The sequence below is a fragment of the Pezoporus flaviventris genome, unplaced genomic scaffold (genome assembly GCF_033815535.1).
Source record: "Pezoporus flaviventris isolate CSIRO_AGI_PZ_B2104156 unplaced genomic scaffold, CSIRO_AGI_Pfla_v1 ptg000002l, whole genome shotgun sequence".
Lineage (NCBI taxonomy): Eukaryota > Metazoa > Chordata > Aves > Psittaciformes > Psittacidae > Pezoporus > Pezoporus flaviventris.
Genome location: NW_026892550.1, coordinates 27126537 through 27154259, shown reverse-complemented (window position 1 = coordinate 27154259; position 27723 = coordinate 27126537). Strand labels below are relative to the sequence as shown.

The window sequence follows — 27723 nt, the reverse complement described above, 5'->3', positions numbered from 1 at the left end:
TCAGTGATTTTTTTTTTTTCTCGACACATCCCAGAACCCATTTCCTATCTGAAATCTAACTGATATCTTGTAGCATATCAGTTTTTCTCCATCTCTTTTAGTTGGTATGACCTCAACGTTAAGTGTAATGCTAACAGTAATTTTGTACACAGCAGGGAACTTCTAGTCTGTAAATAAAAGCAGTTCTTGGAATAAACCTGTGCCAATGTAAACAGTTATTGATCTGAATTTTTTTTTTTTAGGTAGTATCTATTTTAAAATACTGCAAAAATACTCATAGAAACAAATATAAGAGTTATCAATTGGGAATTAAATGACATTTCTGAGACTATCGTATGCATCATATGGAATTTCTATATTTATATATTTGCCAGAGTTTCATGTTAAAGCAAATTCTAACCCCAAATTCTTCTGCATCTCTTTAGGCAAAAACCGTACATTAAAAACTTCAAAAGTCAGTGTTACAAGTGAAGGGGTGGTCTGTCATCAGAAAATCCTGGCTGAAAGTAGCTTAAAGATTAGAAAACAAATGCACTGTAGAGTATAAAATACTATCCAGGTCAATGTCTGAAGCATCTAAATTGGTTTTGTTTGCTCCTATTAACAGACTGAGCTCACTGACTAGATTCTTATATAATCTTATCTAGACTGAATTTTCCAAAAGCAAATTGAGTTGCAGGAGTACTTGAAGTTGTTTTCTCAGAGCTCTCTAGGAAGCTATGGGCCACAGGGGCCAGAACAGAGCGAGATGACAAGCCTTTGTTTAGGTACATGGACTGGGGTTTGTGTGCCCACACAGTGTGGGGATGCGAACAGCCAGAGAAAAATTCTTTTTTGTTTCCATAACTAAAACCCTGCCTGAGGCAATGTTCAACATTACATACGCCCCAGCTAACAGAGTGACAACCTTGCTCCCAACTCCAGAATTAATTTACACATCTTTCAACTCTGTGGGCTGGCATACACTGAGACTGTACCCATATATGTGGTCAAGGTTCATGCACATTCCACATACCCCATAATTTCAAATTTAAAGGAAGAATTTGGTCTATGCCTTAGTATCAATATGTTCTTAGTATTAAAAGGACATTTTAATTTGTTTATTAATTGTTTATAGCCATTATATTTTTCAATTGACAATTCAGTAATTTTTAATGAGAGATTTTTAAGTTAATTTGTCTTTTTAAATTGAGATAGCTAATAACCTTATGTCTAAATACATTATGTTGTTGTTTGTATGCTGACTGCATCTATTTTAATTGTTGTCATATTACTATTCATTTTTTCTGAGGAACTTTTATTTTAACTAAAATACCTAAAAGCACTTAATATAAGAATTTTCTATTCCAGGACTTAAAGACCAGCGCATTCTATATTAGTCTTTGAAAGTTTTTGAGATCGGGTAGCTGTGCAACCTTTTTATTCTTACCAGTTTTGAGAACCTATATAGCAACCAACAAAACCATTAGAAGCAGATCCTAATTCCTTCTGTTGTGTAAAATCCTGATAACATATATAGTCATTCACAGACTTCAGTTTACTTGTATATTAAATTTCAGTATTGTTGACGTAACAGATGTTCATATTGTGGTGTTTTGTTGAAGAGCTGCTGCCTTTGATTAATAAAAATATGTTTCATAAAAGTTAAGAAAGCATAATTTTGTAATACCTATCTGCTAGGGAAGTGCAGCATCTTGTCTTCTTGTTAGCATAAAGAATTAGACCGTCTACGTGATACTAAGAAAATAAAGTACTGATATGAGCTTGTAGTTCACAGAAATGACTGTCCAGGAAAACTTATGTCTGTAGAGAGACAACTTTATCTATAAATTCTAAGCTTGGTGCTGTAGGTATGTAATTGTTCTGAAGCTCCTTCTACTTTGGGCTGTTGTCCTCAATGGAAAGAAAAATGTTAGCTTAGACTCTCTTATTTTGTCTACTCAGGTTTATCAGTTGCCGCTCATAAATGCAGAGTTCAGTACATGCTTTAGTATCCAAATATATCTAAAAGCATCTAACTGCTACAAATAACTGATTATCCTGTAAGAAATTTAATTTGTAGTTATTTGCATTCCAGTATTATCTGTACTCTGAAATTATAAGCCTATTCTCATTTCCTGCCTAAATAGAATGTCTCTGTTACCCTGGTCTTTCTCTCTAGAAAAAAAAAGGCGGCACAGAAATCTTCATCTTTGAGTGACTCCTAAATTTGATTCCTTAAGGACAGCATTTAAAGTTATAAATATATTAAACCTATAAATGTAATTCACCCAAATTAAATGTATTTTTGGAATGTAAGTTTATCCTATAAGAAGCCTGGATCTCTCACTGAATCTACTCATGCAGCTCTCTATTCAAAACTTAGAATTCTGAGCTGAATGAACCCTGTGTTTGGAATTGATCAACAACTGTTATGTAAATGGCCACTTATCAGATAATATTTTTTTTCTAATGATTATGCAAACTGTTTTAGGTCAGCACAGCTAAGGTTAATGACACTAAATAAAACAACACCAGGAAGAAATCTGTCTGAAGTAATCCAATAATTCCCTATTGTTTGGGAAGGCTGAATTTATTTTGAGTAACTGGTGGTTTCTACAAGAAAACAGTGCTAATTTTATTTATGTCTCCCAAGTATTTCCTCAGGGAAGAGACGAACAGCCTTGCTTGGTCTGTTTTAAGAACAAACACAGAACCACTGTAAGCACTTTCTTATTGACTCTGAAGATGAAACAGATTATTAATGGAATTAAAAGGGAAAGATCAAATTTTGGGGGTATTTTTCAAATGAGAAAATAAAGGCAGAGTTTGTATAAGTTTCATAGATTCTGTAGAAACATTAAACAGTGTGTACACATACAAATGCAAAACAAGCAAGGCCTTGTCATTTTATGTTGTATAGGATGAAAACTGACAATAACACTGCATATTCAGCTAGGTGTGCATTTTAAAATAATGAGCTTCAGTTAGAGAACTAATCTCTAAGTTACATTACCAATTCTGAAACCACAGATAAGTTAGTAAAAAATGTTTGTATGCTTGTTTGTTTGTTTTAATGGGATATTTAACACAACTTTCATGAGTGAAAATTATTCCCTAGACATCCGAATAGAATTTACATTTCCCCAGATGTATATGGAGTTTTATAATATCCTCTATAATAGCAGTACTTAAATATTTCAAGACTTTGCATGTTGCAAGATGAAGTCTACCAGCCATCCTCCACATAACCTAACTTAATTGGATATGCCTTCAGTTAAGATATAGAAAGAAGTGATTTTAAGCTTAACTTGGATGGTTCTCCTCAGCTACCTGTCCTGTCTGTCAAGTGATTTGCAGAGGTTGAGTAAATAGGTGGTTGCAGATGGATCATTATAAGGAGATTTGACATATAATATTTAAGCCAATTTTTTAATCATTTTTTGTTAAAATATAAAATTAATAATTGACTATAATGACAAGCTTGTCATATAGGCTCTTGCTAATACTGATCACCTAGGTATTTTTCATTGTTAAGAGTGTATTTAGAACCATTTGAATGCAGCCCTGAGGAGGAAGACTTGGGGGTGCTGGTTGATGAGAAAATGAACATGAGCAGGCATTTTTCGCTTGCAGCCCACAAAGCCAACCGTATCCTGGGCTGCCCAGGGAGGTTGTGAATGCTCCATCCCTGGCAGTGTTCGAGACCAGGTTGAACGACCCCAACCCTAACTGTTCTATGGTTCTATGATTCTATGAATGTTCTATGAATATTTTTTCAATAGATTTAATAGATACACATGCAGTAAATTAATAATATATAAATGGCCTTTGTTATGCAATTATAATCTTTTTTCTCAGTGTTGGATATTACATTCAGTCACATTTGAAGCTGGAAGGAGCTGGCAAAAAAGCTGAGATTTTTCAGCAATTGTTCATTGTCAATGATGAAATTAAGGTATATAAACACATGTATAAAGGTGATGGCCCATAAATTTCTAATTGTTTCTGGTAATGGTCTCTTTCTGGTTTTAATAGCCTTTAATGCATGTAGAAACATTCACATATGATATGGCTAACATCATGAGAAGACAATAGTATTAAGAGTAACAGCATAAGAATTTCATGATTTTATACTAAGAGAAACAAAAACAGCAACAATGCCAGGTTGGCTGGGGCTGAGAGCAACCTGATCTAGTGGAAGGTGTCCCTGATTGAAGGGATGTTGAAAGTAAAGGATCTTGAAGGTCCCTTCCAAACATAAATATTCTATGAACAATAACTGAACACAAAGTATTCTAACTTTTGTGGTCATAGAATCATAGAATACTTACGGCTGGAAAGGACCTTAAGATCATCTAGTTGCAACCCCCCTGCCATGGGCAGGGACACCTCAAACTAAACCATCTCACCCAAGGCTCTGTCCAACCTGGCCTCGAACACTGACAGGGATGGAGCATTCGCAACTTCCTTGGGCAACCCATTCCAGTGCCTCACCACCTTCACAGTAAAGAATTTCCTCCTTATATCCAATCTAAACTTCCCCTGTTTAAGTTTTAACCCGTTACCCCTTGTCCTATCACTACAATCCCTAATGAAGAGTCTTTCTCCAGCATCCCTATAGGCCCCCTTCAGCCTGGAAGGCTGCTATGAGGTCTCCACGCAGCCTTCTCTTCCCCAGGCTGAACATCTCCAACCTTCTCAGCCTGTCTTCATATGGGAGGTGCTCCAGTCCCCTGATCATCCTCGTGGCCCTCCTCTGGGCTTGTTCCAACAGTTCCATGTCCTTTTCATGTTGAGGACACCAGAACTGCACACAGTACTCCAGGTGAGGTCTCACGAGAGCAGAGTAGAGGGGCAGGATCACCTCCTTCAACCTGCTGGTCATTCTCCTCTTGATGCAGCCCAGGATACGGTTGGCTTTCTGGGCTGCAAGCAAACGCTGAAGCCAGCTCATGTTCATTTTTTCATCAACCAACACTCCCAAGTCCTTCTCCGCAGGGCTGCTCTGAATCTCTTCTTTGCCCAGCCTGTAGCTGTGCCTGGGATTGCTACGACCCAGGTGTAGGACCTTGCACTTGTCATGGTTAAACTTCATTAAGGTTGGCATCAGCCCACCTTACAAGCATACCATGGTCCCTCTGGATGGCATTCCTTCCCTCTAGCTTATCAACCAAACCACAGAGCTTGGGGTCATCAGCAAACTTGCTGAGGGCACACTCAATCTCACTGTCCATGTCAGCGACAAAGATGTTGAACAAGAGCGGTCCCAACACCAATCCCTGAGGGACACCACTTGTTACTGGTCTCCAGCTGGACATTGAGCCATTGATCACAATTCTTTGTGTGCGGCCATCCAGCCAGTTCTTTATCCACCGAGTGGTCCACCTATCAAATTCATGTCGCTCCAATTTAGAGACAAGGATGTCACATAGGAGCTTCAAATGCTTTGTACAAGTCCAGGCAGATGACGTCAACTGCTCTACCCCTGTCCGTAGCCCCATCATAATCCATTCTTCTGTAAATAATCTGCAGGCTGGTGAAGAGTTCCATTTTCTTATCCATTCCTTTTAGACATAGTCATTGTGAGAATTTTATTAATGTAGATTTTTCTTCTTTTTCTTTTTTTTTTTTTTCCTGGAACTGAATTTCTTTTTGTCCTGGACCTCACCTGAAGTGTCTCTCACTTGGCTCTCATAAGACCTCACTTGGAGTATTGTGTACAGTTCTGGTGTCCTCAACATAAAAAGGACATGGAACTGTTGGAACAAGTCCAGAGAAGGGCCACGAGGATGATCAGGGGACTGGAGCACCTCCCATATGAAGACAGGCTGAGAAAGTTGTGGCTGTTCAGCCTGGAGAAGAAAGGCTGCGTGGAGACCTCATAGCAGCCTTCCAGTATCTGAAGGGGGCCTATAGGGATGCTGGGGAGGGACTCTTCATTAGGGACTGTAGCGACAGGACAAGGGGTAACGGGTTAAATCTTAAACAGGGGAAGTTTAGATTGAACATAAGGAAGAAGTTCTTTACTGTAAGGGTGGTGAGGCACTGGAATGGGTTGCCCAGGAAGTTGTGAATGCTCCATCCATGTCAGTGTTGAAGGCCAGGTTGGACAGAGCCTTGGGTGACGTGGTTTAGTTTGAGGTGTCCCTGCCCATGGCAGGAGGGTTGGAACCAGATGATCTTAAGGTCCTTTCCAACCCTAACTATTCTATGATTTCAGCTTTTATGTTCTTGTATTGCATTTTGAATTGTGGACAGAAATAAAATAATTAACAGTAAGTATAAATACAGAGACGCAACGACAAATCAGTAGAGGACAAGAGGAAATATCCTTGAGTTGCCCCAGGGGATATTTAGATTGGATATCAGAAAAAATTCTTCACTGAAAGGATTATCAAGCACTGGAATAGGCTGCCCAAGGAAGTAGCTGAGTCACCATCCCTTGAGGTATTTAAATGATGTATAGATGTGGCACTTAAGGACATGGTTTAGCGGTGGACTTGGCAGTAGTAGGTTGGACTCTATCTTAAAGGTCTTTTTCAATCTAAATGATTATGTGATTCTAGGTCTAAAAGATCTGATGTAGGTTATACTGAACAGACACAGCCATTGAGTCCCTGTCATTCTACAGGTCTGAAAGTAATTAGGAAGGATAAATTCAAATACCTTGTAAAAGTCTGCAACAAATGGACCACATCCTCAACTGCTGTAAATTGGAGTATCTCTGCTGAGATTAGTGCAGCTATTTCAGCCCTGTCACAAAAACCGATAATAGCAACAAAATGTGACTTTTCAAGTAAATGTACTTAGTGTCCTTCCAAGAATATAAATGATATTTAGGGAAAGAATTGTCTTCACTGAGAGCTGAAGACTGTTAGAAAACTTGTCTGCATACCGTCTACTCAAACACAGTTTTTAATGACATTAGCCTTAATATTTATCATATGTAATCATGCATCCTCTTTTATCACTGCCTGTGAGCTCTATGGAAATAAAATGTACCACCCGTACCTATGCGATAATTCTTAACTCATGTGGTAACAATACCTTTGTACAGCACTTGCAATCAGAGGACAGTTGCTTACATCTTCATGCTTTACTTTTGCTTGAAATTTGTGGTCTTTAAAATGAAAATTGTCTCACAAGGGCTTGATTTAAAAATTAATAATTGCTTGAAAGACATCCCCATCATAGGAGATACAGAGTCTTCACAGCAGGAAGTGTAAGATATTGTTCAGGAATACACAGCTTTCTCAGTTTCATGCCAAGTTATGCCAGATAAACTGGTGTCAATTACTAGAAGGTAGAAGCAAGACCAAAATCTGGAACCACTTAATCTTCAATTACTTAATGAAACTGCAGTTTAACTTCAGTTTACATTTCTGTGTAACAGTATCAACCAAATAGCTTTGCAATATCTTGCTGAACTTTAGTGTTATTTATCTGGAAACCTGAAGATGTAGATTGTGACCGTTTTTATTTCCATGAGGACTGCAGTAATTCTACTCTTGCAGGTTTTGTCACCAGTTTGTCAACACAAGAAAAGGTGTGTTCATCAACCAGCGTGTCAAGTAACAGGTACACTTGAGAGCTAATTTGAGGAAAGTTTCATTGCACTTAGGACGTTTAATTGCATCCACCTTTAGTGTTTCCCTGAAAAGTTTTCTTACAAAACTTAGTGAAGAAAAGTTTATAAGTAATAGCACAGTAATTTCTACCAATATTTGAAGCTTGTAAAAGAGTGAGATTTGTTTTGAGCAATGGATAATAATCCATGCAAGAGAAAATTAAGAAACTCAGAAAAAACACACTTTAAATAGCCTAATGTATTGTAAATAAAATCCTTCTTTTGGTTATTCAAACCTGAATGTGAATGATCAAAAAGTCCTAAGCAGGAAATGGAACAGACAGTACTAAAAGAAGGTAAATTCTGCATCAGGATTATCACCTCCCTATTTTGATAGTACTTTCATTCTTTTAATCAGTGTTAATCCTCATTTGGCCTATTATTTTGGTGCTTGTGCCTACCTTAGGAGCAGCTTTGGATTCCAGATTTTATCTTATGTGGAAAAAATTAATATCTTTGAATAAAAAACAAAATGGCCTTAACTTTCTTCTTTCCCTTTGATGGCTTAATGATAACCTTTGTTAACATGTCACAACTCCTTCATGAAATGTCTTGATGTGAACAAAATAATATATTTGATACAGAATGAAATGAGAAAGTGTGAAATACTTCATGGAATTCGATAATTCTACTATGAAGCAAAAGCAAAACTTCAAAAATGGTTAAAAAAATAGATCTGTCTGCCTCTGTCTTCTTGTACTTTCAGCAGTTTCCAGGTGTATTTAAACAAAATAAGATGGGTTGGGTTTTTTTTTCATCTTCTTGAAAGTTGAAGCATTTCAGGTTGAACTATACTCTTGAGGGGAAAAAAGATATGTCAACAAAAGTTTTTATGTTTTTCTAGGAGGCATATAGCAACTTGTATTGCTTAAGACAAATGAGTGTAAGACTTCAGGGTTTTGCTTGATTTAAGGTCAGAAATTCCAAGCACCTAAATTTTAACAGTATAGTCAGCCTGACTACAATTGAAGTGTTTTATCACCCACATACAAAATACTGCAGTGCTATTAACTTGTCTCATTGGTGAATTACCTTATTTCTTGTTACTCCTCCATTCCTCTCTTTTCTTTTTTCAGTTCTATTGATTTTCTAAGACCCAATAGCATTAAGATTTTCAGACGTAGGTGCTCTGATTCCATATGTTCATTCTCTTTTTGTTTCACCAGAAAATACTGCTATATGCTTTTTTTAAATCGTCATCATTATAAAGTTTTATTAAAGCAGCTTAGAACTAGTATTCAAGCTCTGTTTATTCTTCAGCTTTCCGTAAATGAGATAGCAGGAGAAGATAATACAGGAGACAGTCTGTCCCCTGCTTTCTTAGGAAGTAGACATCATCTGTGATGTCCTTCTTTTCTCTTTTTTAGCTCTTCGTCGTTAGAATATTTGAAAACAAGTTGACATGGTGAAGCTGTTTCACAAGCCAGTCCATGTCTTAACAATTTCATAACTTCTAAACATGTCCTCACTTATGTATTTATAATATGTTATTCCTTTGTCCAGCTTCTGAAAAAAAAAACCAAACAAAACCAAACAAACCCCCAAAAAAACCAAACCCCAAAATATTTTTTTTTTTTAATTAAATCAAAACTTCCTGACAGAACGTTATGTAACATTCAGCTGAAGAAAAATAATTAGGGGGGAAAAAAAACAAACTGTCTTGAAACATCAATTTATTTTTTGGAACTGTGTTTCAATTTTTCGCTACTCTTTTTGATATTATAAAACCCAAGATTCATAGTAAATCTTAACCGTAAGGAAACCAAAGGCTTTTTGTTTTGTTTTTGTTCCCATCAAAATAAATGTTAAAAATGTGCATTTTAAAATGTGTCCCTTTGCAGCATGTAACTTATTCACTGACTTCTAAACTGGAAATATTTCCAGGAAATAGTATAACACACACTTTACAGTACTGTAAAAGTTATGTATTCAGATCTCAGGCTAGCCAAATTTAGTGAAAAATAATTCCGAAAAGTTATTCACCTCTGGGGGTACACTTCTGCCTGTCCACAGTTTACCACCACATATGCTATTTCCCTTTATGCGCTTCAAAGACCTTAACCTTTAAAGATGCGAAGGTTAGGCTGATAAGTCGTTTCTCTTAAGGTTGCCTAGCTCTGCTATCCATGTATGTGAAAGGTACTGGGAAAAATTTCAATTTTTCCATTGGAAAAAGCCCAGTTCCATTTGGGTCTGCATAATTTTGCAACTAATTTTAAAAGTTAATGCTGTAATATTAAGGCTGAAAAAAATACACATATAAAATTAAATGTGTAACGATGAAGACCACTTTCAGCAAATTTAGCAGACTTTAGCCCAAAGTTCCACATGCTGAGGAACTAAAGCTTGACAAATTAGCTCCAGATATAGCCATATTAGTGGGAGCTGGAGACAGCCCTACAGGGCTGGCTTTTCTTTGACTGAAGAAATGCCCTTGAGAAGACTCACTTGAGCTAATGAAGGCATTATATAAACAGTTAAAAGGCAGTTGTTTGAGGCTGGTAGAAAGCTCATGTATCAGCAGTTAGTAATTATGAAGGTTTCCTATCTCCTTTCAGGGTAAATATCCTGTCCCAGTTGTGTCAGGCTAGCTGAATGGAGACTCTCTCATTACTAAATGTTCAGGCACTATTTTGTGTAGTGCAGCATGTGCTGTACGATGCAATGTCATACCACTCCATCTTTATTGTTCCCTCTGAAGGCAAGCCAAAGGCCAAAGATTCCAATCAATAACCTGATTAGTAACTAATTAGTAAAATAAAATCATTTACTCGGAGCAATAATTAATGCAAAGCATTTACAGTGGCTGAAGAGGTCATGAGAAGGTAAATGATGTATGACTGACTTACCTGAGAAGAGGATTAAATTTAGCAACAGCACTTCCTTCTTAAAAAAAAAAAAAAAAAAAAAAAGGGGGGGGGAAGATTTATCTTCATGCTGTATTTTGAAATCATACATGATCATTACTGTTATGATTCATATTAAATTAAAAAAAATTTGCGTATTTCACCTAAATTTAAGACCAGCAACCAAAGATGGTTTCTGCATGTGTTTATTAGTAGAATTTGTTATATACATAGCTAATATTTATTATTAATAGATTCACTAATTAAAGCCATACTAGTAATTTCCATTAGCTTACCCTCAAACTTCTGCAGAGCTGTCCATCTGGTTTTAATCAAAACCAAATGGTAATCCAAGTTCTCAGGCTGGAACAACTAAGAGGAAGTCATTCAGAGGAGGCAGAAGAAAGCAGAAAAGATAAACAGATGATATTCACTAAATTTGTATAGAGCAAAGGATGTAGATGCTGTGGGTTACTCTGGAGATGTGATTCAGGCACCCTGTCAAACTGGAACGAAGTAGTTACAAGTGTTTTATGTCAGCAAAATACTAATATGATCAAGATGGAGTCTGTCCTTTTGCTTTTGCAGAGCTGGATTTGTGTGACTCTGGAGGATTCTCAGAAGAATTAAAGCAACATATACTACGGCCTGCAATATGACTGTGTTTAAAATGTAATGTTCATTTTCTCAGATCCAGCTTCTTTTTTTGAGTAGGAATACAATAGTGTAGCATGTAAACGGTATCTGTCTAACCATGTATATTTGCTCATCAGAATAGCACTAGACCCTTTGTCGATGCAATGTGTTAATTAAGCTTAGACCATCTCGTTCTTTGCCTGTTTCTCTCTGCCTGATGCCAAAGACCAGGTTTCAGGGATGTTCTCTTCTTGTTCTGTTATCTTTGTACAAACAGTAGAGAGGCACAAAACATATTTAGAAAGAAAAAAAAAAGGAAAAAAACAGGAGGGAGGGGTTTAAAAACACTTTTACATTATGTAACTGTAGCACCGATCCTCCTGTTTGACAGAAATAGCCCAGCAGTGTATTAGGCTGAATGTCTTGAAATGCTCAGTCTTTTCTGTCTCCCAATCTCTGTGTGCTCTCTCCCTTTCCCTCTCCCTGGCTCAGGCAGGCAGGCTCGCTGTCTCTCTCTCCCTCTCCCTCTCTCTCAAAGGCAGGAAATACTTTTCAGGCAATCTGGGCCTGGTTGTTGAGGCCCCTTTTACAAAACATCAGTCTGAATTTAGTAGACAGAAGTCACTGGGAAAAGCTTGACAGGCTCGTGCTTAGTTAAGGCTCCCTCCAGCTGCAGAGGGTGTTTTTGTTAGAATCACACATTGAGCAAAACTGTTTAGAATAGAGCAGTGATCTCAGTAGCGAAATCTGAACTTTTATGCTAGCAGGAGCTAACTGGGACTGGTCTCGTTTGTTTGTTTGTTTGTTTGCTCCTTCTTTTTGGGTGGTTGCTTTTTTTTTTTTTTTTTGTTTTGTATTTTTTTCTCTTTTACTGACCAAAGATTTAAGGAAGGTTATGTACGAACTCCACATTCTCTTCATCTAGGTAAGGCTGTCTTGGAATCCTTCTGTACTTTAAACTATCAAAAGATTGAAACCAATTTTTAGAAAAGAAAGAACAGAAAAGAGACAAGCAGTATCCAGCACTGGAGCTTTCTGCGTTCAGGAACTCAGCACTAAAACTGCAGGTAAACAAAATTATAATCTTTTAAAATGTACATTTAGTTGTAGACTGTGACAATTCTGTTTATGAAATGTGCCAGATCTAGAAAAAAAAACTTTTTCTGCATATTTTTTCATCTTTTAAAAATATTCTGGGTACACTGAACTTTGTTTATTTGCGTTCATATAGAAATAGAGCTGCATGGTCTTGCTTGCATATTTTTTAATGTACATTAAATAGGACAGCTAGATGCGTGAACAATTTATTTTTTTTACCTCCTTTGCCAACAGGGAGGGCATTTAGGGCTATGTTTTTTTCCTCTCCCCAAACCTTCCCTTCCCTTCCCTCCAGCAGTAATGATGATGAGGAACGTTTTAGGTAGATATATCAGTTGTACCTCTGGTGGGCTTGGTGTCTAGCCTTTTCTTGGTCCTAAATGAAATTTGTGGTATAACTGACAATACAGTCTTAAATGTATATGCTCTGTATCAGAAAATCCAAGGTTTATTTTCTGGCATTAGCTAAATTAGGTTATTTTTAGTAACCTATGATTAGACACACAGTTTGGGGTGTGCTGTGCTAGCATTTAGAAGAGGAAAAGCAAAATTAGGTAAATGTCAGCTGACTAGAGTTTTTGGTGAAGATGTATGAATTTACTCAGCATTTTTCTTAACCTGGCAAACTATTAACTATTAAAAATTAGAAGAATCTGCCTTTAAGGAGTTTAGGAGGAAATTTAGGATAGTATCTTTAACTGATGTGTGAATGGAGCTGCTGCTATATTATGTAAAACTGTGATTTAGTTATTAAATTATTACGGACATCAGAAGAATTTTTCATTACCATCTACATAGTATCCTTTGTCTTCCTGAAAATCAGAAAGGACATCTGTTGCTTATAAGTAATATGAGAAATTATTTCTTCAGTGCCTCAGTAAGTCTCCATATAGTTATTGGCCGTATTGATAACTAATCAGGAGTCATCTGTTCACATCTTTGAATAAGTTTTTAACTGTGTTTTTATTGAATATTATTTTTGAAGCGGTGCATAAAGGAATGACTTTGTGGCATGAAAAGGCATGAAGAACCAATAAATACTCCGAATGGGGTCAAATATCTCCTCTGCTAGAGATTGAAAATAATAAACTTTACTGCAATTCGAGTGGAAGAAAGTTGTTCATGGTGGTCAGAAGCAGCTCTAGATTGTGAAGGGCATGGGTCTGAAGGGGACAGGGAACAGCTGGTAGACAGCAAAATGTTCTTGGGTATATTCTGGGGTGCATTTTAAAACCACAGTTACTCATTTGCTTATGGAAGAGCTTCTCCAGTTCGGTGCCCTGAGCTGGGAGAGTTGTGGTATGTAGGTGGTGGGACTGAGAAGCTGAGAGGAATCTGAATGGCTGAGTGTGTGTGTCACTCCTGCAAAATTTGTGCTGGAAATTTGATGTCTCAAGGGACTTGGCGTTAGTGGCTTTTACTGCACTGTATTCCCATACTTGCTCCTGCGAGTATGAATGTATGTATTTTGTATTAGCGAGTACTCTACTTAAACAGAAATACCAAATAATAAAAATCATTATTCGTTATCAAGGGGTCCTCTTTTTGCAACACTGTCTTCTGGGTTTTAAAGGATATAATGACCTCATCTGAACTCACTTTCAGATGAAAATAGTTTACACCTGAGGCTGTTGAACTGTAGGGTAGACAATAGAATAGAACCCACAAAGTATTTTCTCATTTAACTCTGAAGTTTCTTACAGACTATAAGGAAATGTAACACAGATAAATGCCCACCTTTTTGATTTATAAGTTTTATTTGAAAGTCCTGAAGGCAAATCACTGTTCAGCTCCCAGTTCTACTTGGTCTAGCTTCTCTGTTATACTAACCTATACTTGCTATATGTAGTTATATATAACTATATATAACAAGATGTTGTTCAAGAAAAAGAATGCACAGAAATTTTACTGTCTTAAACAACCCTGAAAACTATTTTATATATAGCAATCATGGAAATTCATCACAGAATAGTTTGGGTTGGAAGGGACATTAAAGATCATCCAGTTCCAACTCTCCTGCCATGGGCAAGGACACCTTCCACTAGACCACGTTGTTCAAAGCCCCATCTGACCTTGGCCTTGAAAACTTCAAGGAAGAGGCAGCCCCAGCTTCTCTGGGCAACCTATTATGGTGTTTCACAAGCCTCACAGTGAAGATTATCTTCCTAGTATCTAATCTGGATCTACCCTCTTTCGAATTTAAGCCATTCCTGCTTGTCCTATCACTGCTTGCTCTTGCAAAGCTTTCTTGTAGGCCCCTTAAGGTGCTGCAAAGGCTCCTATGAGGTCTGCCTGGAGCCTTCTCCAGGCTGAGCAATCCCACCTTGCTCTCCTTGTCCCTTCAGAAATGTTAATGTTCTTACTTTGAAGCAAGAAAATAGACCAAGTAAATATATCAGATGGCTCCTTTGAACAATTAGGCACCTGAATTTATATCTGCAGCTTTGAGAAAACGCAAGTGCTTACATTCATGTAATAGAAATTTTGCACATAGCTTTCCTTCAGATTTATGTCCCTGTAAGTGTACTTTCTTTTGATCCTTGTACCCAATGACTTCCATATTAAATTCCATAATATGTGCACTATAACAAAATAAATTTGTGTATTTGGGCTTTCAAGATCTCTGTAACATAGCACAAAATGAGTTTGCTTCTTGAAGAAAATTAAAAGCAAATGTGATGGCTTGTGTAGGTAGTTTTTGAATAAGAAAGGCTTACAGTTATTCCTTTAAATCACTGAGCATAAAATATTTTTCTAATTATTCCTTAGGTAGTGGAACAATAAAAGGATGCCCATTTTGGCTTTTTCCTCAGTCTCAAAAGTGAATTAATTTTATTTTTTTTAAACTCTCAGAAGTGCTAAGCTGATTTTTTTATATTATATTTTTCTGTTTTCTTAATATTAATTTTGTTGTTGAAACACATCTTTTTTGACATGAAGCTTCCCTGAGGAATGCAGTAGCAGAAGGAGGAAGAGAACTTACAAATGGTTTTCTCTTTTCTCAGAAAGGAGATACATTTTAGAGCATTCTCCTTTTTGCTTTTAGTCATCTGGTTGCATTTTCTGTTGTTTATTTGTCTGTAGAAAAAAAGAAAATATGTTTTTCATGTTGGTGTTCTGTTGCTTTTACAAAAGAAAAAGGAAAAAGAGAAAACTGGCATACCATACTGGTAAGAGTAATTGAAATAACTTATTCAGAAGGGCTAGATCTTGATTTCCTTTCTAATAGAAGCCACTAGAAGTTTCTGGTCCACAAGAAACTCACACAAGAGTGAAGCCAGATAGAGCAGGTAACTCAGGATCTTGGCCACTTCCATTTCAAATGTCTCCAAAGATGGTGATCAGTGTGAATACTTAGTAAGGACTTTAAGCCTGTCTGTATAGACAGGTTTATTTTTTAGTTCATGGAATCATGGAATACTATGTTGGAAGGGAGCTCAAGGAACATCTGGTCCAAACTTTCTAGAAAATATGTGTGTATATATACAGGCACATGTGCATGTATACGTGTGTATGTGGGTGTATATATATATATGAAAATTATACTCTGAACCAAATTTATATAGATTTTTTACATGCAAATCCCATGTATAGTAGGATTGTTAATATTATTTAAATGGAAATAATTACCAGTATTGAATTTGCATATGGTTTTGTGCTGCTGACCGCAGCCCATATTTTGCCATTGATATTTGTTGATGCTTTTAGAAACTACTCATTTTAAGCACAGGCTATTGGTAGAGAATTTCAAATCCACTATTACCATAAATGCTTGTTTCTCTTGAATGAGGAAAATTGCTTATGTTGAAATGAGAAATGCCTGGAGTTTTATCTCTGGTATATTGCACATCAGCCACATTGAACATAAATACAGAGGTTTGCCTTAGGCTGTATTTACATTAAAACCAAAACTCATACAATGCACTTTTTACTTCCAGTCTTCATTTCCCTCTAGGCTCTCTCTTTTTTACTTAGATCTGTGATATTTCCTGTTTGTTTTTTTTATTATACCTTGTGTCAAATTCCAGCAGGTTTAGATGAAATGCCCTTGAACTTTAAGAAAGTTTGTAAATTTCTGTTACTGCTGAACCTCTTGCGGTTCTCCCACCCTCTTGTTCTTTCTTTCCCAGCTATAGGCTTTCCGCGGTATCAGTGAGAGTTTTGCACTAGATTGCAACCATGAAAAAAATGTACTTTGATGCTAGAATAAATAAATGATCAAACGTTAGCACCCCTATGCATGTGAAATGTTTGCCTCATGATCCAAAATTTCACTTTGTTCAAGTCAGAGTCAGGAGTGAGGTTCAAAAAGAAAATTGCATTACACTGACGAGTGAAGAAAATCTGGAGTAGTTTGGAGGATTGTTGCAAAGTGCTGTTCTGCTAAGGGAGGTAACAGAAAATGGAAGACGCTAGATGAACCAGTGAGAAATTTTCCTAGCCAAAGCAGTTGGGGTTACATTATTACAGCTTTATAACTGCAAGTTATAAAAAAGCATCCAACAACGTTAATTTTGTATTATTAATATCTTTGCTAAGACCATCATAAAATATGTTTGTTTTCTTCTCCTCATGAATTTTCTCCCACAAGACACAGACATGTGATGGGCAAGGAAGACTTCTTTTGGATATACTGCTTCAGTATGGAGCATTTAACCCTCCACTTTGGAGCAGTCCTCAGAGGCTCAAATCACTGGAAGTTGTACTATTAGATTTATTACAGGGTTTTTGTCTGCAACTAAATGGCAGATAGCCCTTTTCATTTTGCTTGAATTGTTTGTCCAGATAATTATGTTTTATCAGAGAGACATGGCAGCTCTCAATGGTAAGTTTTTGCTGAAAGAACTGTTTCAGAGTTGTACCCTCCACAGAAGAAGCTGGACTTGGAGGATTCCATGTGCAGAGACAAATCTACATTTTAGTTCTGTTCACTAGCTATATGCAGATGTCAGTGGCTTCCTTACAGCTTCCAAACCTTGAGTCACTGTCAACTTAATTGGTTATGTAGCTAAAGACTAAAAAAGCTTTTGCATGTTGTGTGAGACCTGGTAGCTGGTAAAGGAAATAGAACTGAATTAGTTTTAAAATCGAGGGAAGATGTCTGCAAGAGCTCAAGAGTCATCTGTTTTATTTTTCCTGTACTCATGTGTTCAGGAGTAATTTCCAGGGTTGGATATGTCTTTCCAGGCGGGTTACAGATTCTGAATAGAATATCATCATAAAATCAGGAGACCAGCTGATAAGCTTGGAATTGAGATCTCTCTGGACATACTATGGAGAAGGTCTATTAACTATCACTACAGTAGTCATATTTACATTATGACTATTAGAGAGGCAGAGAGGAAGAAGATAAAGAAGGGAGATACAGACACACTGTAGAGAAGTCTTTTGAATTACAATCTTCCTGAATTCTAAAATAAGAATATTATACTGAAAAATGGCCAGTTGCAAGGTTTTGTTCAGGGGCAGACTTCCCCACCCCACCCCCCAGTTTCACCAACTTGGGAAACAAACTATATTTTTACTGTCACATCGTTGAAAGAAGTGGACTTAAGTCCTCCAGTACGTTTAAAAAAACTTTCAGTGTGCATTAGATTTTATTTCACCCTTAGTTTCAAAGAAATACATGGAAAAGCAGCCGTTTTGATTAATTTTTGTTTTTCAGATCTTCAGTTACATTCCAGAAATTTTTGGTTGGTTTGTTCTCAGTGCTTTTATACAGGTGCATCAAAATGAGATTTCAAATGATACTGTTAATGGTTCATTCACACCAAAAAGCTCAGCCATGTTAGCAGTCATTCTCTCTAGACTCTTGATGATAAAGAATTTGTCTTTATTTATGGGAAAAAAATATTTAAATTCTTTATTTACGAAATGTGCACAATAATGTCAAAAATACTTTTTAGTCCCATTTGCACTAGGAATGAGAACTTGCCCCATACTATTCAGTAAGCAGATAGGTTGCTAAAAAGCCATTGTTAATAGTGCCTCAGATTTCATAGCTCATGGCTATAACAAGCACCAGGAACTTTCGTTCAAATGGAAGCACTGTATTAAAACCTAAAATCTACAAGGCATCAGGAAAACAATCAGTTAATTTATATTGTTTTCAAAAAGACATCCTGTAGATAGAAAATAAGTTTTTCACCTGACTTGGATAGAAAATGGAATTTCTTCTATACTGAATTAAAAAAAAAAAAAAAAAAAAAAAAACAACAAAACAAAAAAACCAAACCACACACACACACAAAAAGAAAAAACAAAAAAAAGAAACAGGAAAAGTTTAGAAAAAAATCAGGGTGGCCTTTTCTCATTTCATGTCTTTTCTTTTCAAGACAGTTCCAGTTAAGGAAGAAATGGAAAGGAGATGTAGAGTCTGCCAGCTATCTTATTTTTTCTATTCTCTGAGTGTGGAGAGATGATTTTTAGGGAAGGATTGGAAGGGTGATGAAATTTCCATATAGAACACTTCCATTTGGGGGGAAAATAAAAAGTAGGGAAAGAAAAACTCATGCAAAAAACAAGAGTCCAAACATTTACACCTTACATTATTCTTCTTCCTTCCAAAGACAGAAGTGTTTTGTTGAAGTCAAGATGGTATAATATTTTTCACAATACCCAATTTTTAATATCAACAGACTCACAGGTGAGAATTGCTAGATATCAAGGCTCTGATTTTCTTCTAAAAAAGAATCTATCTTTTTGGTTTAAACCCTCTTCTATTTCTAGTGGTCATCTATAAATTCTATGTCTCTTGTCATTCTGGAATGATGCTGTGGTAATGGATTATCATAGCAGCTAATAGAATGTAATGCTGATAGGTAAAAATGCCATTAACAAAATTACAGTGAAGTATTATATTAGAAACATATGAAATAATAGTATTTATTTATCTTTTATTGACTATTCATCAATGCAAAATAATACAAAAATAAAGTTTTGTATTTTAAACTGCTTTTAAATTGGTTTTGATGTAATAGTTAAATAGTGTGTAAATAATATAGATCTGAAGTAAGCCTGGATAACTGTGGATCAGTTTGGATCCTGTCATTTCCCCTTTCTCATCCTTGAGGAAGAGGCTTAGCTGATCTGAAGCTCAGCACTGGAAATGAACCAAATACAAATGCAACCAAGCTAAAACCCTCTGTAATCACATGTTGACTACAAGTAGAAGCCCTTCTTTGTATGATAAGGCGCACTGCTACTTTTTGAGGAGGAACAGAATGTAAAGCAACTCCCTGATGGTTTATATTTTCTAAACAGTAAATTAAGGCATATTGACAAAGTTTAGGCTCATATTTTAGGAACCAATAATATTTTCAAAAACAAGACTTTGGATGTCTCTGAAAGAGCAACTTTCCAAATTAAGTTTATAGTTTGGGTTGTTTAACATACTGAGATCTTATAATAATGCTGGACAGTATCACAATTTTTGTAATATTAAATGTGCTTCAAAGAAAGAATGTTAAACCCTAACAGTATTAAACATTTTCACTGACAGTAGACTAAAATGAGAATATCTGACATGTCAGTGTCTATAAAGGAGAAAAGAAAATAGCTTAATTAAAGGAATAATGAAACTGATCCCCACAGGAAAGAGGAAATCCTTATTGAGTCACAGGAATGACTTCAGGTACACAGCTTGATTAGCTTCTTGTGCAGTTTTTCTTTTTTTGCAGTGTATAATTTGTATTTACTATACATTGTAGCTTCTATTTCTTTACATGCATAAGCAAAACAAACAAAAAGAAATCCTATTTCGGTTTCTTACCAGCCACAGTGATTCCTAGCTCAGGGTTGTTTTTTTCCCCTGGTTCATGGGAGATATCACAGGGGCTTTTCTTATGCATTGATAGTTTGATAGTTTTATAACTGCATATCATTATATTTCTTGACTGAGAATTTAATCTACATTTTTTTCTCCTAGCTCTCCACTGCAATTAGGGTCCCCCTGTATCAATAACAAATTAAAAAAAAAAAAAAACAAAACAACAAACAAATGAAAAAAAAAACAACCTCCAAAGCAAAAAAAAAACTAACAAACCAAACGAACCCCCAGATATATTCTCTCTTTTGGTTTTCTGGTTTACTTTTTCTTTTTTCTTTGTAGTTTGTTTTATTTTCTTTTTTTTAAGTTTTCATTCTTTAGATTTTTCAGCTAATGTACTCTCTCAGAACAACAACAAATGAGGTGTAAGGAAAGAAATGCGTTAGGATTTTTAATTTCTGTCATTTATTTTTGGTATATTTTTGTCTCAAAATGTCTGTAGAGTGAAGCAGAAGAGAAAAAAAATAGGTGAGCAGTGTCTAGTAAGCTTCACTGTCTCTATAGGATTGCACTGATTTGAGTCCTTCAAGTTATTTCTTTTAAGCAAAACCATATATAATACGTGAGTCAGCCAGTTTTAATAGACCTGTTTGTCTTAGTGTAGGCAGGACTTCCTTGGCTTTTCTTGAAAAAGTAGATTATCAAGTATGTATCACATACTTTTACAGAAGCTAAACTCTTCTGTTGGAGCCAATGGGACTTGAGCTATGGATTTCAGTCATGTATTAATTATTTATGACCTTTCTCTGCTATACAAAGACCATACTTCTATTTCTATCCACTAATTTATGGCTGAAAACAAAAAGAGATCTTAGAGAAAATGGCAGCTATGATGTAAAAAGACACTATCAGCGTATGTGTTTGTCAGAACAAAAATCAGAAGCAGCTGTATTACTGGCCTGTGTTCACATTTGTAACATTTAAGTGCACCACATGCATACACGTGCAAAAACCTTACTATTAAAATTTATATGAAAGATTTCAACTGATTTATATTTTCATTCTGAAGACATACTTGTCTTAAAAGTACTATGCCTTTTCTGATTTTTAGAATAAAGTTGTAAATATTTTTAAAATTATTATTAGTTCAAACTGCTTTTACTATTTAATCTCACATGATTGTCTTTTATATAGTAAAGAAATTAGGGAAAATGCATTTGATAGTCTCTAAATTAATACCCTGCAACAAAAACTCCTTATATTTCTATTCTAGGAAATCAGGGCTTAGTATGGTCAATACCTATGTACTACAAAGGCTGTTTATATAGAAACTGCAGACAAGGTGAGCCTCCACTTCAGTAAAACCTGAAGGGTGGTATATGTACAGGAAATAAGGAAGGATTGTAAATTCTAAAACAGGGAATATTTTAAAATAACTAGCTGAGTGAAGACCTAGAGACTTATGGTTTATCTCAAATTATTTGTAAACAACATTCTGTCTCAGAGCTGGTATGGGGTTACTGAAAGAGCTGAATGTAAGCCAGACCAGGAAGATGTGAGATGGGTTTATAGGAAACAGACCCTGTTCACTCAGGCTTCCTTAAACAAAGTTTGCTGACTGGGGTCACAGACCAAAGAAGATAAAATAATGATAACAGAATAAATATTTCTGCTTGATCTCTGTTGCTTACACATGCCTGCTATGTAAAAAATGTAATGAAACTGTCTTTCATCTCTGTGTAAGTTCGTCAGCAATGCTTTGCCTTATTTTTTTCACAGAAAAGATCTGCATCCCATGTAAAGCATTAGAAAAATCTGAATTTCACTGGCAGGACAGTAGGGGCAGTTCTGCCTGGGTTGCCCTCCCTGAAGCTCCCTGCAATTTCTACTTAGAAACCTCTCCGGTACTCTTCGTGGTTTTCTCTCTCCCCAAGCTTTTCTATTTGTTTCAATGCAGAGTCATGCATGGTGCAATGAATTGTCAGTATGGTGGATGTGGTGGGGACAGCAAGGATGTTGCACTGGGTCAGTGGCTGTCTTCAGCTAGGCCAGCTGAGGATACCACCAAGGTGTCATCCTGCTTGCTGGTATCTTATTTATGTCTGCTTTTGACATAGCCCTTTCATCATAATGGCATGGGGTTCACTGCCCCATCCCATGTGGTGGCTGCTGCTGCCCTATGGCTCTACATTTCTCTCCTTACCCATTTCTTCCACCCTGGAAAAACCAAAGTGGGGTCTGCTCCTTTGTCCTGGAAGGCTGAGGAAGGAGATGGAGGAGCTGATTGTGTGCCTCTGCCTCCTTAATCTTGTAACTGCGAGGGTTTTTGTCCTGTCCTGTGACCCAGAAGGAGATCTGGATCTCTGGTGACAGATCCAGGTAGTCACAGACCCAGGCATTCCTTCCTTTTCCATTCTCACTTTAGCTCCAACTCGTAGGTCTTCCTGCTGCAGCTTGCACAGCTTTCATGGGATGTCAGTTGTAGATATAGGGACTGTTCTGCTTAAAGATACTTGTTATAGGCCCTCATGTTTCCTTGAGGAGGGAATTGAGAGAAGGTAAAACTGCATCTTGAAAAATGCACAGCACAACCAAACCTGAATGGAATTTCATGAAATAAAGAAATTCTGTCTGAATTTTGAAAGCCTGATGGAAACAGTTTCATTTTTGCTTCTCAGAAAAAAGTCACAGGAATCCTCCTTGAAGGAAAATGTTAGTGTAAGTATAGGAGAGCCTACCAGTTCATGACTTACTTGTACATCACTTTGTGCTTTATCAGTTCCATGAGACTTGATGCAAAACTTCCAGAAATAAGCAAGCATAAAAGCTTTGCCCTATTTTTCATTTTCCATTATGCTTTACAGTAAAAGGAGACAAGCAGTAAATTATTACAAAATCCATCTAAAATTACATCTTCTGTAAACACTACGAAGAGTACAAATGGACTTGAGAGTAGTATTTTGCAGAAGACAGTAGATGTTGCACATCAACAAAAAAGTGAGCAGCAACAACAGAAAAGCAGTAATCAAGGCAGAAGCACTTTCTTCTGCAATATGGCAATGCACTTGGTTCTCTGGAAGAGAAAGGAGCACAGTTATGAATCTCATTGAGGTCTTGAGTAGTGAATCCTCCAAAGCACATTTGCCCTCATATGAGTGCAAAGGAAATAGGTTACCCTGAATACAGAGGTAGAAAAGAGAAAGAAGTTTCTTGCTGGCCTGTAAGAGTCAAGCAATTACAGCAGGTAAATAATTTCTAAGCTGGCAGATAATGCAGACTTTGAGGAGTGGAGGGGGAAAGGATAAAACGTGAGTTTCTGCCAAACTATGGGCTCTTTCATGTGCCATGGGAATTCAGGGTTTGGTAGCAGAAGCTGCATGGAGAGGGGGCGAATGTAAGGTAAATTTTTCATTCTCAGTGCTAACATAAGCTCATATTTTATAGGACAATGAAAGTGCCCTTGTCATATATTTATTTGTCTTTCTTTTCAGAAAAGTATTTGATATTCTCCTGTTTAATCATTATTTCTGCATTCTATGAGGAAGCCCAAACTTGTGATAGTGCAAGTAAAACAGAAGGGTTCCTAAAGTAAAATTTATTTGTTTTTCATCCCCCTTGAAATATAACTCTCCACATCCAAAAAATGAAAAACAGTAAGGGATCTGTTCTTCCCTTTCTGCCCACGTGTAACTCCATTTAGCAGCAGCAAGATTAATACACACCCATTAACTCTTTGAATGCCTGCCTTCTGCACGTTATAAGCAGCCTAAATCTTAGGTAAATGGATGCACGTATGTCATTGGGAAGTTGGATTTTTTAGCTTTTTACCATTAACATTACTGGTGTCCCTCCTTGATTTTCATTTGAAATTCCCCTGTATGGCAGTATCAGCCATGTTTAATCTTCTGTAAAGTCAATGGAGCTAATATTTTAGTAGGGGAAGATAGAGGGAAGCTGCAAACGAGTTGCCCCCAGGTGCAACTGCAAGCAGTGCTAATGGAGGGCAGTAGAGTAAACCTTTCAGATGTCAAAACAAAACAGCATGGTGTTGTAAAAATAATTTAGTTAGTTTTACATTAGAGCTTTAGGGTCCATCAGGAAAAGGTGCAACAGAAGTTGAAAGTATTATCATTATAGGTTTGCACTGTGGAAATTTTGAACCTTGCACACGTAGAAATAGTAAGAGAATATAAATATGAAGTCAGTATAAGAATGCAAATATGCTGCAAATTTATACAATAATTTGACTTTACATTTTAATATTTAGGCTTATTCTCATGTTTGACCAGGAAAGATAAGAGGATCTTAAAGTTGCATTAACTTCTTACTACTAAATTTTGCCTCTGAAAGCGGATAATTTTTTTGGCCTGGCTTGCGTGTTATTTTCCATTTTCCTCAGCCTCCCACACACTAATGACTTGTGCATGGAATTCTCTTACCCTATGAATATGTTTTCTTTTCAAGCAGAGTCTCCACAGACGTGGAAAATGTGAACGTGAAATGAAGCATGCCATCCTCAAAGGAGGTTAAAGATCTAGGAGCATGTACAACTCTATCCTCCTAGTTAGTTTGTTGGGACATAATTTACAGATGTTCAGTTGCACAGGCATAATTCTGCATTTCCTTCAAGGCTAATGCTTTTATGTCTTCAGGCATATGATTTGTCAAGGCAGCTTTGTGGCCTAGTGGGCAATCAGAATTTGCCTTATTGGACTGAAATGACCCAGAACAAACTCAGTACTTAATCCTCTTTCTTGCTGAAATCAATAAGCAGATCCATGCCAAGTGCTGACAGTTCTTATATAGGGAGTGAAAAGAGGAAGTGTCTGCTCCTTGAACTTCTAATGTTTTCTGGGGCAGAAGTTTTGTTTTGTTATTTGAAAATTAACTTCTTAATTTTGTTTTATAAAGCATAAATTAATATGACATATTTTCTTTGCGCTGGTTTGCACATGCAGTGTCACAATGTATCTCAAATGCCATCATCTGGAAGGCCTGATACGTGAAAAATGCCCGCCTATATAATTGATCAGGGATAGAAGGCTCTGACAGAACCCAGGAATCCAGGTGAACTGCACAGTTACAACTGACCATGCAGGCTCACAAACTACCCTTCTGCAGAGCCCCATCTTAAGTAAGAGTTTTCTCCTTTCCTTACGTTAGTTGATCCTGAATATATTCATCAAGGTTGGGATTTTGGGGTTCTTGTTTTGGGTTTTTTTTCAGCTTTTATTATATATTTAAGGTAAGGAATATTCCAAAAGCTTAAATTCATTTTTCTAGGGTTGATTTTTTTTTTTTTTTTGTAACACACAACTGATTTCCCTGCAGTTTAACGTAACACTTGAACATATTACAACTTGTCCTGAAGGAAGAGAAACAGTAACAATAAAAATGAGAGCGACTGAATACTCCAAAGCTACTCTTAAGGACAAGCAGTTTATAACTTTGGTAAACTCAGAATAACCTTCAAGTTCTGCTCTACCTCTCTGGGAAACAGCCAGAATTCTGCACTCCATGGGTATCTCTGGAGGGGGAAGAAATACAGAATAACTCTGTGCACAAACCAACCATAAGGCATAATGCCATTTATACCCATGGAAATAAGTATCTCATGACAGACATAGTGACGACTTTTTGTCAAATCTTGGCTCTGGAGCTATTTGCCTGTTCACATGCCTGTTTATACCATTTTTGTTTACTTGATATTGGAAAGTAATCAGAAAAAAAAGTTATTCTGAATTATGAATGTTGTCATGAGTTTTGCATAAAAAGTATTAAAACTTTAAACAAAACAGTCTTCTAAATGCCTGGCCTGGCCTGCAGTCTTATCTTGCTTTTACACTTTTATTTAAACTATTCCTTCCTTTTTCTCTTTTTTTTTTTTGGAGTTGATTCAATAACTAGGCCTTTTTTTTTTTATTTCTTGCAGATGTTAAAATGATGAAACCCTCCCTCCCTCCAGAGCAGTGCACAGCAGCCATGACATCTCCTCTGGTCCTCTTTGGAAGGTGCATTGGAGCCTGCTGCTGAACTGTTATGACATGTCTCTAGCAATCAGAAAGAAAAGCTGGGAAGAGCATGTGACCCAGTGGATGGGATTGGCTTTGGAGTCTGTGGAGTATAATACAGCATGTCGTCACGGACTTGTAGCTGCTAACTTGCAGACAAGTATGGAACAAGATGAGGTTCTGAGTGTGGACCGGAAAGAAAAATGCGCTTCGTTTCCAGAGTGCTGTTATAGTGGAGAGCTGATTGGCTTCCCTGCAAAGCAGCTGGGAAATGTTTCAAAGGAGGTGGATGAAAATGATAACCATGAGGATGAGGAGTGTTTTCTGGAGGCCAGCACAGAAACGCTAGTCCATGTGTCTGATGACAATGATGATTATTCAGCACTAAACCTGGATAGTGCTAATTACCACATTACTGCTGTAGGAAGGGAACCAAAAGCTGAAGAGGAGAGTTTAAATGGAGCGGGCTCCTTAACACAGATGTTACCAATAACACAGTGCAACAAGGCAGCTGAAGCATATGGAGTAATTGGAGATACAAGTAAGGAACCTGGTGGTGACACAGTTCCTAAAGAGGAGGTGGAAGATTATGACATTTGTGGAAGTATTGGTCAAAGCCCAGATCTCTGTAATTGTGAAGGCTTAAATGAAGTAGTAAATGTAGAGGAAGAAAATCTCTCTAATTCTCCAAATGTGAAAGAAATTATTATGCCTGGGAAGCAGCTGCTTCATACTGCCATAGTTGCACAACAGTGCTGGAAATCTGATGCTTTTAAAGATGGGCTTGGAAAGTCTGAGTGTAATGTGGTAGAGAGTGGGATTTCTTCTGAATCATGCACCAGCAGTGACAGACAACTGTGTTCAGCAGTGGAATCCAGCGACTGCCTTATGCAATCTTCTACTTGCTCTCACATCCCAGCAGTGGAAAATGGTCTGGATGAAAGTGGTTTCACAGAACCTCAAGTGGCCCCTGAAAACAAATGCCTTTCAAATGTCAGTTCAGCAGAAGACATTCAGTGTTTACATGTAAGGAATCATTTGACCACACAAGAATATTCAGACAGTCAAGTGAAACTGCGCAAAAGAAAGGTAGGTTGCTCATAAACTGCAGAGGTTTTTTCTAATGTTTCCCCCAGGTTCTTGTGAAGGTAATTCCATGACTAATTGATTGGAAATAAAATGTGGTTTTCAGTCTTGTTTTACTAGTTTGTCAGTTTTTTCTTTAAATGGTTTGGAGAAAACTGCGTCTGTACAACAGCTAAGATTCAGGAGTTCTTTTTAAAGTCTGAAAATGATTAATCCATGAATTTGTATGATACCTTATTTTCACTTTATAGATAACTTTCATATATGTTTGAGGCTAAATGAATAAGTATCTTCTATGGGTTTGGTTTTATTTTTGTTTCTTCTGCTGCTGTCAGGTATCATTATCTCTTTCCTTTTAGGAAACTGATTGTGTCCAGGGTTTTGAAGCTCTATTAAAAAAATAGAACAGAGAAAAAATGTATCAAAACTTTAAAAGGGGTAGAAAAAGAGTGGAAACAATTTGCAGAAGTTCTTTGATTTTCAGCTCAGCCCCATGAGCATATGTTCTTGAAAAAAAAAATATTATTGCTGAGCTTGAAACAGTGTTTTGAAATTTTGAAGCAACTGGGGAGTTTCACTGTCTACAAAGAGTAAGGAAGAGTATCATTACAAAACTTTAACGGACAGATTCCCTGGCAATAAAACTCCCATTGGCTTTAATGGAAGGAG

General features: G+C 36.7%; 1 protein-coding gene across 2 annotated transcripts in view; it reads left to right on the top strand.

Moving 5' to 3' along the window:
• Positions 1 to 11730: 11730 nt before the first annotated feature.
• DLC1 (DLC1 Rho GTPase activating protein) overlaps positions 11731 to 27723 on the top strand; it is a 229439-nt gene continuing 213446 nt past the window's right edge. Inside the window, exons 1-3 of one of the 2 annotated variants that reach the window (XM_061473086.1) lie at positions 11731 to 12158; positions 24916 to 25024; positions 25890 to 27057. In XM_061473086.1, coding sequence (XP_061329070.1) covers positions 26002 to 27057 — 1056 coding nt within the window. In that variant the 5' untranslated portion in view covers positions 11731 to 12158; positions 24916 to 25024; positions 25890 to 26001. The remainder of the gene's footprint in view (positions 12159 to 24915; positions 25025 to 25889; positions 27058 to 27723) is intronic. The other variant, XM_061473094.1, reaches the window with a different exon arrangement.